The sequence below is a fragment of the Artemia sp. Qi Xiang Cuo genome, chromosome 11 (genome assembly GCF_049724085.1).
Source record: "Artemia sp. Qi Xiang Cuo chromosome 11, ASM4972408v1, whole genome shotgun sequence".
Lineage (NCBI taxonomy): Eukaryota > Metazoa > Arthropoda > Branchiopoda > Anostraca > Artemiidae > Artemia > Artemia sp. Qi Xiang Cuo.
Genome location: NC_142804.1, coordinates 45,656,664 through 45,674,466, shown reverse-complemented (window position 1 = coordinate 45,674,466; position 17,803 = coordinate 45,656,664). Strand labels below are relative to the sequence as shown.

The 17,803-nt window shown below is 34.9% G+C and overlaps 1 protein-coding gene across 2 annotated transcripts in view; it reads right to left on the bottom strand.

Annotated features, from left to right (window-relative positions):
- Positions 1-8,314: 8,314 nt before the first annotated feature.
- LOC148947026 (uncharacterized) overlaps positions 8,315-17,803 on the bottom strand; it is a 48,435-nt gene continuing 38,946 nt past the window's right edge. For both annotated transcript variants that reach the window (XM_089096823.1, XM_089096822.1), the window contains exons 2-4: positions 16,911-17,230; positions 11,836-11,984; positions 8,315-9,331 (exon numbers count right to left, since the gene is read on the bottom strand). In XM_089096823.1, the coding sequence (XP_088952949.1) occupies positions 9,295-9,331; positions 11,836-11,984; positions 16,911-17,225 (501 nt within the window). In that variant the 5' untranslated portion in view covers positions 17,226-17,230 and the 3' untranslated portion in view covers positions 8,315-9,294. The remainder of the gene's footprint in view (positions 9,332-11,835; positions 11,985-16,910; positions 17,231-17,803) is intronic.

Below are 17,803 nucleotides of genomic sequence, written 5' to 3'. Positions count from 1 at the left end.
TTCGAAAATCAGCCAAATTTTCTCAGGCGCCTAACTTCTGATGGGTAGGATTAAACTTGATGAAACTTATATATTTGAAATCAGCATTAAAACGTGATTCTTTTGATGTATCTATTTGTATCAAAATACCGTTTTCTAGAGTTTCGGTTACCATTGAGCCGGGTCGCTCCTTACTTACAGTTCGTTACCACGAACTGTTTGATATACATCTTCCTTCGGGGGATGATGGGGATAACTTGCACTATTTTAAACTACATTCCAATAGATTTTTTCACTTTCAAAATATACAAAGAAAACTATGTAGGTTTTGCCTGAAAATTCTTTTGTAATGTTTCCTATAAAAGCTGAATATGGCACTTACATGTAAAAGAGGAAGCACACAGAGTAGAACTGAAGCTGCTTATTTGTTTTAGATTAGATTTAAATACAGGTTTATTCTAAAAAAAACAAAAAAAACACAACCTTCCTTAATAATTAGCTTGTTAGGAACATATCAATCACATGAACCTGAATAATATCATTAATCAAGGGAACAAATTAAGATGGAGAAGAGAAGAAAATAAAGAAAAGAGAAAAATCCTGCACTTACCCGGCTCCTCATCGCATTAACCCTTCCTAAAAACAATACATTTCATCAAACGACAGACCCAAAGCTTAAAAGAAACTTTATAAGACATAAGCCACTTACCAAGCACATAAGAAACTTTACCAAGCCACTCGTCGTTATACGTCGCAACAACTTAAATTTGTCAATTTTTTTTGTCGTAGTAATGTTTTTAATCTTGTTTTTCTGTAGTTGAGTTTTCTTTGGATATTTTGTTGTTATTTTTTTTTTCTTGTATGTTATTTTTTTTCTCGTTTGTTATGTTTGTATGTTTAATAATGGCAAATAAAATAACAATAATAATAATAATAAAAAAATCTTTCTTTCCTCTTAGATTTCAGACATGCAGGGTTGCTGAGACACCCTAAATATTCCATTTCTTTTAAGACAGACATGAAATCTAACCACTACTACCACTCAGGGGCGAACCTAGGGTTCTGAGTTTGGTGGGGGGGGAGGGGGGATAACATGTGCAAAAAAAATCGTCCAGTGTGCCTACAAATGCGGACAAATAAGCTAAATTAAGAGGCCAAAGTTCCAAGGCGTCGGTACGGAATACCGACGTCTTGGAACTTTGGGGGTCACCCCCCTAGCTGCACCCCTGCTACTACTACTATTAGCACTACCGACAACTCACTATAGTACCAAGCCTACTGACACCAACACAGCTGCAAACGCTCCTACTTCATCTCGATCGATAAAAAGCTTCGATCTCTATTCCCTACCATGAAGTTTCAATTTCCTTTCGATCCTACCATATAACCACTTCCTACCTATCTAAATCGATTTCAATCGCACCGTCGTCCAAAATGCGATTATGCCTTAATCTTATCACAAAATGAGGTCAAGCTTGAAATACGGTGATCTACCCTATAAATCATTAACTTTGATTTGAGCTGAGATCTTTGATATAATTAGGTTTTTGTCAAACAAAATTTATTAAGAGTCTCCTAGTCTTTTCCTAAGTAACAAGCCCCCTCCTATTGTGAAACGGTACTTAATAACGATAATTTTTTTTACGAGAAGGTTTTTCAAACAGTTCGTGGTAACGAACTGTAAGTAAGGAGCGACCCGGCTCAATGGTAACCGAAAATAAAATCAGAATTTTGATACAAATAGACACATCAAGAGAATCATATTTTAATGCTTATTTCAAATATATAAGTTTAATCAAGTTTATTTTTATCCATCAAAAGTTACGCACCTGAGAAAATTTGACTGATTTTTGAAAAAAGGGGGAAAGGCCCCCTAAAAGCTATAGAACGTAATGAAAATTACACCATCATATTCAGCGTATCAGAGAACTCTACTGTAGAGGTTTCAGGCACCTATCTACAAAAATGTGGAATTTTGCATTTTTTGTCAGAAGAAAGATCACGGATGCGTGTTTATTTGTTTTCTTGTTTTTCTTATTTTTTTTTCCAGGGGTGATCGTATTGACCCAGTGTTCCAAGAATATCGTTGGAGGGCTCATTGGAACGGAAATTAAAAGTTCTTGTGCCCTTTTTAAGTGACAAAAAAATGGAGGGCAACTAGGACCCCTCCCACGCACATTTTTTCCCAAAGTCACCTGTTCAAAATTTTGAGATAGCCATTTTGTTCAACATGGTCGAGAATATGATAACTATGTCTTTTAGGATAATTTAATCCTTCGAAGTCCGCGGGGGAAGGGCTGAAACTTATGAACTTTACCCAATGTTAACATATAGTATTGGTTATTGGGAAGTATACAGACGTTTTCAGGGGGATTTTTTCTGGTAGTGGGAGGCGGGGGTGGGTCGGGGGCTTTATGTGGGAGGATCTTTCCATGTAGGAAGTTTTCATGGGGGAAGGGATATTTCTATGAAGGGGGCACCAGATTTCCCAGCATTATTTAAAAAAGATCATAAATTAAGTTAAAAAACAAGTTTTTCAACTGAAAGTAAGGAGCGAAATTAAAACTTAAAACGAACAGAAATTATTACGTATATGATTGGGCTCACCTGCTAGTCAATACCTCGCTCTTTAAGCCGAAATATTTTTAGCACTTTCATAAGAGCTATTTATTCTAATTAACGGCCTTTGTGATTAAGGGGTTATTTTTAAACAATTGGAAAAAAATTTAAACTTTAGCTTAAAGAGCAAGGTATTGACTAGGGGGTGAACCCCTTAATATACGTATAAAAATATAAGAATATAGAAGTTCGTTACGTAAGTTAATTCGTAAGTTACGAATATTTATTACTAATAAAAACGTTCGTAAATAAAATTAAACAACTTTCGAGAAAGCCATTTAACCCAATACAAGTAAAATTAATATGAAAATTTTGTCGTAATTATTTATGTACGGTGAGCCGAAATCAAAACCTGCATTAATTCAAAATCGTTCAAAAATTAAATTAAAAAAAAACAAGTTTTTTTAACTGAAAGTTAGGAACGGCGTTAAAACTTAAAACGAACAGAAATTTTCCGTATATGAAAGGGGCTGTCCCCTCCTCAACGCTTCGTTCTTTACGCTAAAGTTTGACTTTCTCACAACTCTATTTTTTTCTTTTAAACAATAAAAAACTTTAGCGTAAAGAGTGAGGCGTTGAGGAGGGGACAGCCTCTTTCATATACGGAAGAATTTCTGTCCGTTTTAAGTTTTAACGTTACTCCTTACTTTCAGTTAAAAAAAACTCGTTTTTTTATTTAATAAACTAAAGGTTTATAAAAGGATTTTACAAGACAAACGAAATGTTAGCATTCAGCCACAAAATCAAGCAGGTCAAAGCGGACCTTACAAAAAGTCAACAGATTAATATAAATCATGCAGGCAGTTTTTTTTTATGCAGATATGCAGATCTCCATTAATTTTTTTTTTTTTTTAAAGTCTTTGCTACCATTACAAGTGGATTACCACTAAAGCCGGCTTTGAAAAAAGCCGGAAAAATCATGGAACTCATAGAAGCAGGTGTTAAGATTGCTGAAAAAGCTATGGACATATACGAGTATGCGAAAAGTTGGGTGGCAAGTTGGCCAATTTGGAGCTGGCCGATTTGGGGCCGGCTCGGATTGAAGTAACTAACTTGGAAGTCACCTTTCACAAAATGGAAGTCACATTCACAAAAATGGAAGTCACATTTTTGTGTGAATTAATTATTTCGTAATACAATTAAAAATAGCACTAATAAATTCTTGCGTTTTCTTCTTTGTATTTCCAAAGATAGGAATTTATAAAAGGAAGGAGACTATTTATTTAAAAAAAACTCCAGATTACAGTTTTTGAGAAAAAGTGAAAAACGTCGAAGGACAATTTACGAAAGTAAGTCATGCATTTTAAGTTCGCACGCGAATAGGAAATCTGTTAGGAGTGTTGAATAAAGATTTTTCCTTCTTTTACAGCGTTGACTTAATTAATTTGTTTTACTAATATTTTTTTTCTCTTTTAAAATGAGCGCAATTCCAATTTTAGATCCTTCAGATCCTGAATTTGACAAAGATATCGCTTCAACCTTTTTGAAATAAATAAGAAGTAAATATTTAAATGTCCCTTTAAATTTTGATTCTTCGAGCTAGGATTATAATGCCACTTCAATCGTAAAATTTTTGACTATTGTGGGTAATTAAATTGCCAAAGAAAATGCCACTATAAGAAGTAGTGTAAATATGGGGGATAATTCTGAGGATGATATAACAAATAAACCTATTGAGGATAAGAGCAAAAAGGAAAGTTTGAATCAAAGAGTAATTGGGTCAGTAATCGATTCCTTTGGAAATATTCCAGTTCTTGAAAATGCAAAATTTATAAAATCTTTTTTTAGGCATTTGAGAGGGGTAAAAACCTTGCTGGGCTGGTCAGACTCGCAGGTGATATATACACTACCAATTAGAGTAACAGGGTCATTACTTAATTTTTTTTGAGTATAGAGAGTCCTCCGACATTATAAATTCAGATGAACTTGAAGAGGAAGTTACGTAGGCTAATTGAACAAGAAATACAGAAGGAAAGAAAATTAAAGGTTCAGCTGTATTAATATACACGTCCATTGAAACAGTGCGTCAGTTTTATAAGAGGGTGAAGCTTGCCAGAAAATCACATCCATCTGGGTATGGCGGATTAGTAGGTTTTTCTGATAGTATAGGCCTGGATTGTTTTATTGAAGGCTCGAGACTAAATATTAAGAGATATTTATTAGAACACCAGGATGATTATAATTCTCTCTCTGAAGCGTATAAGATATAGCGCAGCGTTTTGAAGTTATTGAAAAAGCAATTGGTGAAGAAAAGCAGGAATTTTTTCAGCAACCGTAGATGCTGAATTTCGTTGGACAGGACAGAATGAAGAACTCCGTCAGAACTGGCCTGACGTAAAACGTGACCAGGGGGATAGGTATATTTTTTTTAGTGCAGGATGTAGGGTGTAGGAATTTTAGGACAAAAAAAAAATTATGACAAAAAACTGCCAATTTTTTATAAGGCACTGATCTAGAAAGGTGTATTATCAAGAGAGACGAGAAATTTATTATTAGGCACAGACGTAATGAGACGTTGTGTCGAAAGAAATGAGGCTGGTAAAGGGGCGAACTATGGTTGACCGAGGGACCAGATAACTGAGAATTTATTAGGAACCAACGTGATGAGGCGTTGTGTCGAGAGAGATGACGCTCGTGAAGAGGCGGACGACGGTCGACCGACGGACCAGCGGTTAACGGGTTTCAGAGGACCCTGGGAAAGGAAGGTCTGAGCGGTTAACGGGTTCAGAGGATCCTGGGAAAGGAAGGTCTGAGCTCCCATGGGCGAAGAGAGAGGTAGGCGGTGGATCACCGAACCTCGAAAACCCTGCAGGTTTTGTGCCATGTACAATAGTCGACAGGGCGGAAAAGAGCGTGCCAGAAGTCGACAGGGCGGAAAAGAGTTCCGTGCCAGAGAGAAAAATAGTCGACAGGGCGGAAAAGAGTTCAGTGCCAGAAGTCGACAGGGCGGAAAAGAGTTTCGTGCCAGAAGTCGACAGGGCGGAAAAGAGTTTCGTGCCAGAAGTCGACAGGGCGGAAAAGAGTTCCGTGCCAGGGGGAATGACAGATAATAATTTTGTGTCTTGGCTATTGAAAATTTTTTATGGAATATTAGTCGAATGCGATCCTCCTTTAAAAATGGGGAAAATTCCGACAGGTGTAGGGAATTTGAAATTGACACTTGCTTTGGTGTGTCATTAACCCTTTGTCTAAAACTATGAGAACTGTTTTTTTTTTTTTTTTTTTTTTTTTTACCAAGAACTTTTAAAAACTCTTGACTGTATAAAATTTCATGTTTGGAAGGAGCATAAAACTTTTTATAAACTGATAATTCATTTGAAGTTTCACATTCCCCAGAAAGTGTATATTAGGCCCAAATATTTGAATTTCTGCTAATGTTAACATAATTTTTTCAAACAGGGGAAGGGGAGATGGTTTCTGAATAGATAATTGAATCCACCCTCCCCCCCCCCTATGTAATTTATATATGAACGTTTATACTTTTCTTTCAATGTATATCTGCGATGTACGGCCTTTAAAGTATTAAACTAAAAAAACTTGCGCTTTTAACGAAAAAAATACACATTTCCAAGGGCTAATTTTTTTGTTTTAGAAATGAACGCTTCGGAAATAAACGTGTCAATCAGCTGTATTTGTTTTAATATATTTACTGTTCTCAGTAACGTCGCAATCTTTCAAAGTTCAGATGTTTCGAAAAGCAATCGGTGAATCAAACAACAGTTGGCTTACTTGTTGCATTCTAATAATAAGGAATTTGAAAAAAAAAATAATAAAGGTACACAATCCCGCCCCCCCCCCACCCCGCTAGATTGATTTCAAGAATTGCTTTCAAAATTTTGAATAAAACATTTATTTTTTGAGGCTTTAAGACCCTTCCTCACAGGCTGACAACAGTCGCTCGTTACTTAAAACTTATTACCATGAAAAGTTCTACCAATCATACAGAGAAAAGTGAATCGAATGCATTTTATAGCTATCAGCGTTGCAAATGTTTCATAAGCACATCTTGAAAGTCGCAAGAAAACTAAAAAGAAAAGCAACTTCATGTCGAGCAAAACCAAACACGTAGGAATTTATACCATGAAAGGGGGCGGTGAGGTTATGCAAATCAAGTAAAAACGAGCAGAAAAGGGCAAACTAAAAGGAAAAGTAAGAAACTTTAATGAGATCATAAAAAATTGAATTTTAGGGGAGGGGGTACAAACCTAAAGGCCCCATCCCTGTCATACATGCCTGTACCCGGCCAGGACACAAAACCACTGAGTATATTTTAATTTAACATTGTATGATTATGACCGTCAACGTACTGGCTCCTATAGTATGGTAAACAATTGCTTTCCAGACTGAGTTTCCTTTTATGTTTTAAAGAAAGTAGTTCAGCAAAGTGAATCAAAGTTTCAACGATTTTCCGGAATAGATAATTGAACTGATCTAAAAAATTTTCGTTCATCCGGCTCAGCTACTTTCTTTAAAATGTGAAAGAAAGCGATTTCTCTATAATAAGCTTACAGATAAAAGTGAGACCTTTCATGGATGATGACACAAAATTATTAAAAAATGACGTTCATGAATAAATTCATGGAAATCCTAACAGATTGATTTTCTGGGAAAAATTGTATTCTAGCTCTGCTCAACACAAAAGGAAAATACATCAGCAGCTTTTTATTTTGAAAGCTTCCTTGCCACAATGGTCTATGAGAGAAAGTTTTCCCAAATAGCTCATAAAAAGAAATTAAATGTTTGATAAAACTAGTCTTTCTTGCGTCATTTCGCTTCTTAGTTAAAAATGAATGGGGGCCGTCGACAGAATAAAGTCCACAAGGAGAAGCAAAATATGCAACCATGTAGCAAAAAAACAACGACTAAAACTACTCTTAAAATATCTAACTGTTTTATAGCAAGAAATGGCGCCACAAAATTTTTATGTTATCAAAAGCCTCCATAAATGCCATGCTTGACAATGAAAAAAAAAAAAATTGTTCTATTACTAACAACCCACCGCAGCACCAAGTCGTCTGAAGCCTAGACAGCTACGCACGCTCCTTCTCTAACCAACTAATTTAAAGCTTTACCCTTTGGCCCCTCCAATGCAGTTACAATTTACCTCATATCCTTTGATATCTGTCCACTCCAAAAGGATCTGTTTTTCGCTTTGCCCTATATAGGTGTCTAAAAAACACAATCTTTAGGAATCTATCATCCGTAAAACGTGATTTTAAAACAACAGCCCTTTCAAACTTAACACTTTCAAGGGCTAAACGCGGCTTTAGCCCTATTAAAATTTCTTTCATCAGAGCCCTTAGAAGTTGGATTGAACCTGATTTTTTTATAGCTAATTGTTAGATATACGGTGCATCAAACAGTACCTAAAACTGTCTAGACAATCCTTCTGTCCTCAGCCTCTACGTTCAGAGCTATACTTGACCATTGTTATTACCGTGGCTTCCAATATTCTAATCTCAACACGTAAGCCTATCTTCCTATTCTTCTGATCTTTTTTGAACAACAACAAAAAAAGAATTACCTTGGCTATTCTAATTTTTACATCTTCATTGCATCCACCATTTCTACTAATAATACTACCCAGGTAAGTAAAGCTATCACCTTGATCGGTTTTCTTCTTGCCTACTTTCACCTTTTCGCCTCATTTATTCCTAGTCACTCACGTCTCACTTCTCACATTAAATCAACATTTAGAAACATTGTTTATTTTACTTTCGCTCATACAATATTCATACAAAAAACAAGAAAAATCAAATGAATATTTATTGTTTGTTAGCCCCTCCCCCCACTAACTCCCGTATTTTTTCAGTTTGTTTCTCGTGTTTTCCGGTCAATTGCAGGCATTTAGAGTTGCAGTAAAGTTTTTGTCGGTGGAGTAAGTTTGAGAACCACTGGTTACAACAAAGATCTTATTTTTTTCACTTTTCAGATTGCAGTAGTTCAAAATTATTTAGTACACTATTTAGCAACAGATCCAAACACTTTCAAGATATTTATAAACATATAACAGCATATAACAAGCAAAACATTTTTTTATCCCTTCCTTTCTCACTAAGCTTGTTTCCCTAGCCTCCCTCCCCCTTCCTTCAAATTAGTCACCTTGAGTGTGGTCTACTTTTTTGCCAGCGTTCATAGCTGCTTCTTACCGAGAAGATATTACTTTCTTCACTGGAGGTTTAACATCCATTAGCATACACAAATTATTTCTAACTTCTCTAAGCGTATCGAGATCCACATCCCAATTGGTCTCACACAAAATACTCATCACTTCTTCAACATTTTCAACGGGAACAACGTCGCGATCTGAATAGAGAACCAGTGTCTCGTATAGTCTACTCGTCGTTATTTTTCTAACTCTTGGAAACTTGTGACACATCAATATCGACAGTTGGACAAGCGATTTCTTGGCAATATTTTTATGAGCATGAGCTAGCTGACAGAAGACGTCAATGCTTGCAATTATTTTCTGTGGTTTAGAGCTGTTAAATATCTCAGCTTTTGTCGATTCCAATATTTCTGAGGAAAAACGGTTTGTTTCATCTTCCAAAATTGTATCTACATAACTTGAGCCAAGAACTCGATCAAGGAACGGAAATATTTGTAAAATTATTCGATCATTTTTTGAGTTTTCTTTGAAGATCTCTATAATAGAATCACAAAATATCGGAACAACTTTCGATCTCTTCTCTTTCTTCAAGAATGATAATAAACTCGTGCTTGCCACATGAGCCTGCAAAATCACATTAGTAAGCCAAAAAAAAGTGAAATTTTACTTTTTTACAAAAATATTACTAGTGCCATACGTTCAAATTATAACAAAAATGAACAGTATTACTATTTGTTAGTTAATAAATTGAAACAACCTGATATGCTTCACTTTTCAATTATGGCATCTTTTTTGGTTCCAAGTCTTACAAGACAGACATGACCCATTGCAGAGGATATATTTGCATTGATATTTCTTTCAATATAAAATTAGCTGTTGAATGGAGATCATCGGCGTAAAAAAGAGGTAAGACAGCATTAAAATCTAAGCTTTTTTTAGGCTTCTAGTAACTAAACCAGTCTAAAAAAAAACAAAAAACAACCGTCTGTTTTTCTACAATTCTTACATATTACAAAAGATACTAAATTTAAAATATGTTTTTCAAAGTATTGCTCATAATTTATTGTTATTAGTTTATTGGCTAAAAAAAAATGATACTCAGGTGAGAGGAAGATTTTTTTTAACATATTTCGGTTTGTTACATCGCTGAGCGCTATTAATATATTGTTCTATTTATTGTTCAGTGTTCTATAGTTTACTGTTCTATACTTCCGTGTTAAAACATGTGCTTTAATTCCATTGGTTTAGTTTTGTGGCATATTTTCACGAGCCAATTACATCCTTCCTTATGTCTGGGGATAAAAGTAATCCCGCCCTTTCAAAACCGCGAAATTTTGTGAAGTCGCAAAAGAGTGAAAATTTGTTGAAGTCACAAAATTTCTTCACAAGAATTTAAATCTAATAGAGTCAGAGATCTCTGTATATTCAATTAGGTTACATTGTATTCATATTCGAAAATTTATGATCAAAAGTTTGGCCAAAAAGGCTTGGTATTTCTTCTTATAAGAAAGTTGCGTTTTTCTTAGCCAAAAAATTAAACACTTGGGGTTTCAAAGAACAAAAATTGCTGGAATTTACGTTTCAAGTCGATCGACCAGAATTCGTTTCATACATTCGACTTAGTTGAAAATTATGGCATTTAAGCACTAGCAAAAAAAAACTAATTACAGAGGTATTTTGCGGGGTTTTTGGAAGAGGGAAGGAAAGATAAGTTGAAATTTCAAGGAAAGCGCTCGAGCCATAAAGAATCATAAAATATGTAGGCTGATTGGCTAAATATGAACAAGGTCTAAACTCCCTACTCAATTTATCCTCAAAAAAATATACAAAATGTCTTGAAATTTGAAATCTTTTGTAGTTAGGTTTTTATCTACAAATCACATCCTTTTCCATTTCTGGAACAATTCAGAACCCGAATTGGTTAAGATTGCCGTGTGCCGTCTCTTTCAAGATCCATTAAATTAAATTAGGCCGGCATTGTGATATCTTTTTTTTGGGGGGGGGGGGGGGTCAATTGAACAGTTTTTCAGCGTGAATCTTACGCAGCATTTTTATCTATTTATTTTAATCTGGAAAAAACCTTTACGAAGGTGCATTCAAAGGAGAATTCAATCACATTTCGATCCTCCGGGACGACATTTCTCAGCAAATTCTCCTTTTGGGATCAGCTTAGGAAGAGATTTTCGGCAATAACCTCAGAAGCGGGCAAATGCTAGACACGACCTTCAGGCGGATATTGGATCGTAAAAGTTTAAAATCAAATCGTATAATATAAATACACGTTTCAAAAATGGTGCTTGATTTCCACCTAAGTTGGTATTTAAAAATTCTCAACCTTGCTGTTACAAATTTGATGTTAATGTTGCAGGATAATAATCCAAAATTAAAATACATTATGTCCATATTTTATAAATGTTCATGGATTTGGATTACATTTCGTATTTTGGGATTTTCTAGACTACTCATTTTATTTTTTTTTAAATCGGGATCATGAACATGTTATGGTTTACACAATTGCAGGGCAATAGGGCCCGAATCTGACCCCCCACCCCCCAGCTTTATACAGGAACATCAAATTATCTCAAAACATGCTGATGATTCTGCTGTAGCAAGTAGAATAATGAGTTTCAGGAGTCCCTGAGAATAAGGACTCTGCAGTGTAAAAAGGTTCTACAACAAAATTTGGAGTCAGCTATAAGGTTACGAAAAAGAGCACACAAGGGAATTTACTTGGCCCCTTTGCCATTGATGGTGGTGCCTGGTTCGTGCAGTAAATTCCCTTCTGTGCTCTTTTTCGTAACCTTACAGCTGACTCTAAATATTCGAATATTATTGAAAGATATATATATATATATATATATATATATATATATATATATATATATATATATATATATATATATATATATATATATATATATATATATATATATATATATATATATATATAATTCTATTGTACATACTTAGAACCAATTACTATAAACATATTTAATATTTAAACATCATATAGCTCCCCAATATTTGTATTGAATAGTGTCTAATTAAAAAGTGTATAGTGTCTAATGCCTAGTACGGTAAAGTCTCTATTAAAAAGTTAAGGAAGTTTAAGAATATAGATTACATACTTGTTCAATAGCTTGCAGAACACAGATCCGGCAACATTTCGGGTTCTATCAATTTTCTCCATTGCTGGTTGAACAATGCACTGGAAAATCTTGAAGACGAGATCCTCTTCAATATGAACTGTTTTCGATACACAGAATAAAAGAAACTCCTAGAGAAAAAACAAACTTTCATGAAAAAGTGAACAGAGGAAAAAGAATGTACACATTAAGACATGTGTCAAAAGTGAAGAGACCAAGAGAAAATAGTAAAAAGTAAGAGAAAAAAAAAGAAAAAAATGAAGGAAGAAACAAAGCAACAATATACACGGTATGTTCGATATAAAAGCTACTAAATCCTCAATAGTTACTAATTATAGCTAAATATCGTGCAACAGTTAAATGAAATTTTGCCAAGTCCATCTCTGTAAAATCGACAACTTTGATCGATAAATCTAATCCAATTGCCATCTTAATCTCGTTTTCCAGGCATTTCGAAGTTTCTCATTTTCCCAAAATGCGTTGTGTTTCTTTGACTCAGTAGTAGAAATTGCTTGAAATTGGAATTTGTAGCATAAAAATCGTTTTCTCCCCTACTCGTAGGCCTAGAAACAATTGCTGGTACAAGCAACTAATAATGAACAATAGCCACAAAACTTTAGATGCATTTATCAGTTGTTCTGTCTTCCTGTAAAATATGTTTCGCCTAACATGTTGCATCCTGAACTACCGGAGCTTATCAATAAAATTACATTTACTTAAAACTTGACTAAATTCACAGAAAAAATGGGGTCCACAAAGCACGATGCGGCACGGATTCCACACCACATCATCTCAAAGGTAAAACCACAGAGTCAATTCGCATAAACAAAGTTCACAACAATTTCGCTATCTTAAAATTCTGATCGGATGTCTTTGAGAGAAAAAAAGGGCGATAGAGGAGGTAGTTGCCTTCCAATCTTTTTGGTCACTTAAATATGGCACTAAATTTTTTAATTTTCGTTCAAACTGGCCCTGTTCCGATCTTCTAAGACCAATGGTTTGATACGATCACCCCTTGAAGAAAACAACAAATAAACACGCAACCGTGATGTTTCTTCTGGCAAAAATTACCAAATTCTGCATTTTTGTAGATAGGAGCTTGAAACCTTTACAGTAGGGTTCTCTGATATGCTGAATCTGATTGTGTGACTTTCATTAAGATCACTTGACGTTACAGGGGTGTTACCCTTTTTCTAAAAAAACAAAAAAAGAAATGTTCTCAGGCTCGTAGCTTTTGATGGGTAACATTAAACTGAACAAATTGAACATTCTTACAATCAGCATAAAAAGTCAATTCTTTTGACGTATCAATTGTTATCAAAATTCCTTTTTTTTAAACTTTCGGTTACTGTTGGGCCAGGTCCCTCCTTACTTACAGTTCATTATCACGAACTGTTTGACTTAAAGTATTTCAGTACCACTACCTCAAAAGACTACTTAATGTAATTTTACAATACATACCTGGAACCATGGATATAAAGGGTACCAAATAAAAACAGCAGCCTAAAACTCTACTTCCTTTTACAGTAGGGATATTGCTGAAAGGTCTGGCTAACGTGAGCAGTTGAGATACCATTGCCTGCAGGTTTATGAATTATATTTATTTTTTTTTCAAGTAGTTCTATATTTTTAATATGTTTTATATATTTTGTTTTGTTGTGAAATGGAAACCCAAATGCATTGATATAAGTGGATGTAAGTTTTTTTTGGAGCGGTTTTTTAATCGTCGAAAGTGATTGGAGAGCAACTAACCCCCCTCTCACACCCACCATTTCCCCAAACACATCCAATCGAAATTTTGAGTTAGGTATTTTGTTCAACTTACCATAGTTGAAATTCTGGAGATTATGTCTTTGAGGATGGAACTCCCCCTACAGCCCTCAGGGCAAGGGTTGTAAGTTATGCCCTGGGGGCATATAAGGTTCTTTTTTATAAAAAAACGTTGTCGTAAACCCTCAAAAAGGGCTCATTCGATAGAAAATTTAAAGGACTAGTGGCCTTTTTAATGGTTGAAAGTAATTGGAGGGCAAGTAACCTCCCTCTCACGCCCACCATTTCCCCAAACACATGCAATCAAAATTTTGAGATATTCATTTTGTTCAACGTAGTTGAAAGCTTTGGAAATTAAGTCTTTGAGGATGACAACCACCCCAAACCCCTCAGGGTAAGGGTTGTAAGTTATGCACTGGGAGCATATAAGGTTTTTATAGAAAGAGTTTTCGTGAAAACTTCAAAAGGGCTCATTTGATTAGAAATTGAAAGGGCTAGTGCCCTTTTTAATAGTCAAAAGTGATTGGAGAGCAACTAACCCCCTCTCACACCCACCATTTCCCCAAACACATCCAATCCAAATTTTGAGTTAGGTATTTTGTTCAACTTACCGTAGTTGAAATTCTGGAGATTATGTCTTTGAGGATGGTACTCCCCCTACAGCCCTCAGGGCCAGGGTTGTAAGTTATGCCCTGGGGGCATATAAGGTTTTTTTTTACAGAAAACGTTGTCGTAAAACCTCAAAATGGGCTCATTCGATAGAAAATCTAAAGGACTAGTGGCCTTTTTAATGGTTGAAAGTAATTGGAGGGCAAGTAACCCCCCTCTCACGCCTACCATTTTCCCGAACACATGCAATCAAAATTTTGAGATACTCATTTTGTTCAACGTAGATAAAAGTTCTGGAAATTCGGTCTTTTAAGATGATAACCCCCACGGCCCTCGGGGCAAGGGCTGTAAGTTATGCCCTGGGGGCATATAAGGTTTATTTATAGAAACCGTTTTCGTAGACTTCAAAAAGGGCTCCTTCGATTAAAAATTTAAAGGGCTAGTGCCCTTTCCAATAGAGAGCGTTGTCATAGAAAATTCGAAAACTTCGAAGGGCTAGTGCCCTTTTTAATAGTCAAAAGCGATTGTGGGAAAACTAACGTCCCTCCCACACCCACCATTTCTCCAATAACATCCAATAAAAATTCTAAGATAAGCGTTTTGTTCAACGTAGTTGAGAACTCCGGAAATTATGTCTTTGAGGATGACACTTCCCCCACAGCCCTCATTACAAGGGTTTTAAGTTATGCCCTGGGGGCATATAAGGTTTTATAGAAAGCATTGTCGTAGAAACTTCAAAAACGGCTCATTTGATTGAAAATTGAACGCACTAGTGCCCTATTTAATAGTTAAAAGTTATAGGAGGGCAACTAACGCCCCTTTCACGCCCACCACTTCCCCTAACACATCCAATCAAAGCTTTGAGATAGACATTTTGTTCAACATAGTTGAATGTTCTGGAAAACAGGTCTTTGCCAGCGTTGGCGTAGAAACTTCAAAAAGGACGCATTCAATTTGGAATTTAGAGGGCTAAAAAAAATTCTTTTAAATGTTTTCACTTTTATAACTTTAAGAAATCAAAAATTTATTAATATTTTAAGGAATAAATATTAGTATATGTATATTAAACTGACAATGCACATTTTTTCAGTAAATTCATTTGAATTGTTGTCAGTAAAGTACAAATTATATTCTGGCTTTTAGAAATCATAGGGGTTTGGAACCCTACTCAGATTAATTTCTGCTCCTTTTGAGTTTGACTTATTTTAATATCTGTTTGTTTTGGGTTTCATTTATTTATTGATACCGATTTGTGGTAGTTGGTTGCTTGGCAGATTATTTGACTCTATTTTTGTTCGTTTTTGGTTTAGGCTAATGGAGTTCTTTACTTTTTTTTGAAAAACTTATTTTGTACAAAAAGTTTTTTTTTTGGTTAATAAGAAGGAAAATCAAATAACAGTTCACATTGTAATAAGATTAGCATGAAGCAGGAGATTAACATCTTCAAACAGACCCTTGCCAAAACTCCAAGCAAAAGCTATATTTTCATAGTAGATGGAATGCTAAGATGCAATTTTCTTTAATTTCAAATAATTCAAATATTTCTTTCATTTCAAATATTTCAAATAACTGATAGCCGAATTTATTCTCTGGAAATCAAAAGAGTTGCCTTGATGCCATTACTGACAAAAAAATCCAAATGGTTTACAATTCATATTAATTGTCCTATTATTAGCTTAAAGACGCAAATTTTTTATATTTCCTAGAGGCTAGGTCCTTTGATCAATTATCAGGGACTCTTAAGGAGTAATTATTTAGAAATGCAATCACTGGAAGAGGCAGAAACACAGGAAGAGAACCAATAACACCCCAAAAAAGGTTAAAAAAGAAATGGTGAAGGATGAGCAATAAAGAAAACAAATTCAATTAAAAATCCAATAATTGTAGCTACACAGATATGCATTTTTATTATTAAAGAGCACAATAGCGAGAAGACTAGACAATATAATCAAAACTTATATATGTATAAGTAGGCTACTCAAAAAAACCAGTTCTGTTAATTTTGAGGCTCAACAGTTTTAATATTTGAAAAAAAAAAAAAAACACACAAGTCTGGTTTTTGAATGGACTAAATCTTGCTGTTGGCAAAATTTTTAAATTTGCCTCATACTATCCTGATATCAAAAGATAATAGTTTAATAGTACCTTAGCAACAGAACAAAGTGAAAGACCTGAGAAAAAAGCACACAGTTATATAATTAGTAAGAAGCATTGTGAAGTTGGAATGAAAGGTACTGTTCTTGTGTCTACCCCCCCCCTCCCCCAAAAGTATTAAAAATTCTTATTACTCTCCCTAAAGGCAGTGGAGAAAACATTTTAATACTACCCCCGAGAGTATTAGGTACAAATAGATTTCATCTACTAATAATTCAATCAGCTCCATTCAGCCACTGATTGTCCTGCCCAGTGTCTGACCATGAGACTGTGGAATGGACTGCTGAGATTAAAACTGCACCCAGAAACAGCTTCCAATACTATGCAGAGAGTTTGGGAGTCTATCCCCCCTTGACATTTGAAGCGCCAACCATGGTGCCAAAGGTAATGTAACTTTGTGGCCTGAACCTTAACTTTGTGAATTTTCCCATAATCACATTAATAACCTCTCTACTAAAAAAAGATTTAAAATGAATGCGCCTATGAAACCAAAAGTTTTTTTATTATTATTAAGGTAAACTTACCTCATGAGGAAAACACTTTAAAGCTCGCTTGAAGCCACGAACTTTCATCAGTACATAAATAAATTTGGAAGCCTTCCTCCTTAGTTCCACATCTTTTGTCAGTAGCAGCAGAAGTTGACCAATGAATTCTGGGAGGGAAGGATCCAGTAAATGTGGCTGCTCTTGATAAAGATTCAGAGTTGTTGTGAGGTCCTGAAGACGTTTTTCAAAGTTGTCTTCATCTATTTTACTAATCGCAGCCAAGAGCGTATCTTTTTCACTGAACTCTGTTTTTGCACAAGCCAGTCCAATAGGCTCTTCTATATCATTGTCCATTTTTACTGAAACAAGCACAACAATTTTCACTCGCACTTATATTAGCCAATGTAAAGGTATTATACAGACTTAACAAAAAATAAAAAATAAACAGCTTAGAAAAAGCTATTATTAAAAAACAAACAAATTAGTGGAAATTCACTCTGGTTTATTTTTAAAACACATATTCTGGCTTATTTAATCAGCTCTATAAATTTACTTTTTCAGTACAACTCTTTGAAGGAATTATGCTATACATTATAATGTCAAACAGCTTCGTGTCATTAGGAGTATAATCATACAATTGAGAGTAATGAACATTTAAAATGGAACAACAATCTTTCTCAATAAAAACCAAAACTCTAAAGAAACAGAAGTTTGGCAACAATACATAATACACAAGGCCTACCATTCATATAAAGGAATGTCAAGGTTTTTACTGCCTAAGTTCGTGTTACATCAAAAACGCATGAATATTCTCTCAAGTCAACAAGCTACCATTAATATCCAAACTTCCATCAGCAGTACAGTGCTTTTACAGAATTTTGAGAGCAAGCCCTCTATAGACATGTGGCATTGTGCCCCTCAAAATATAATTT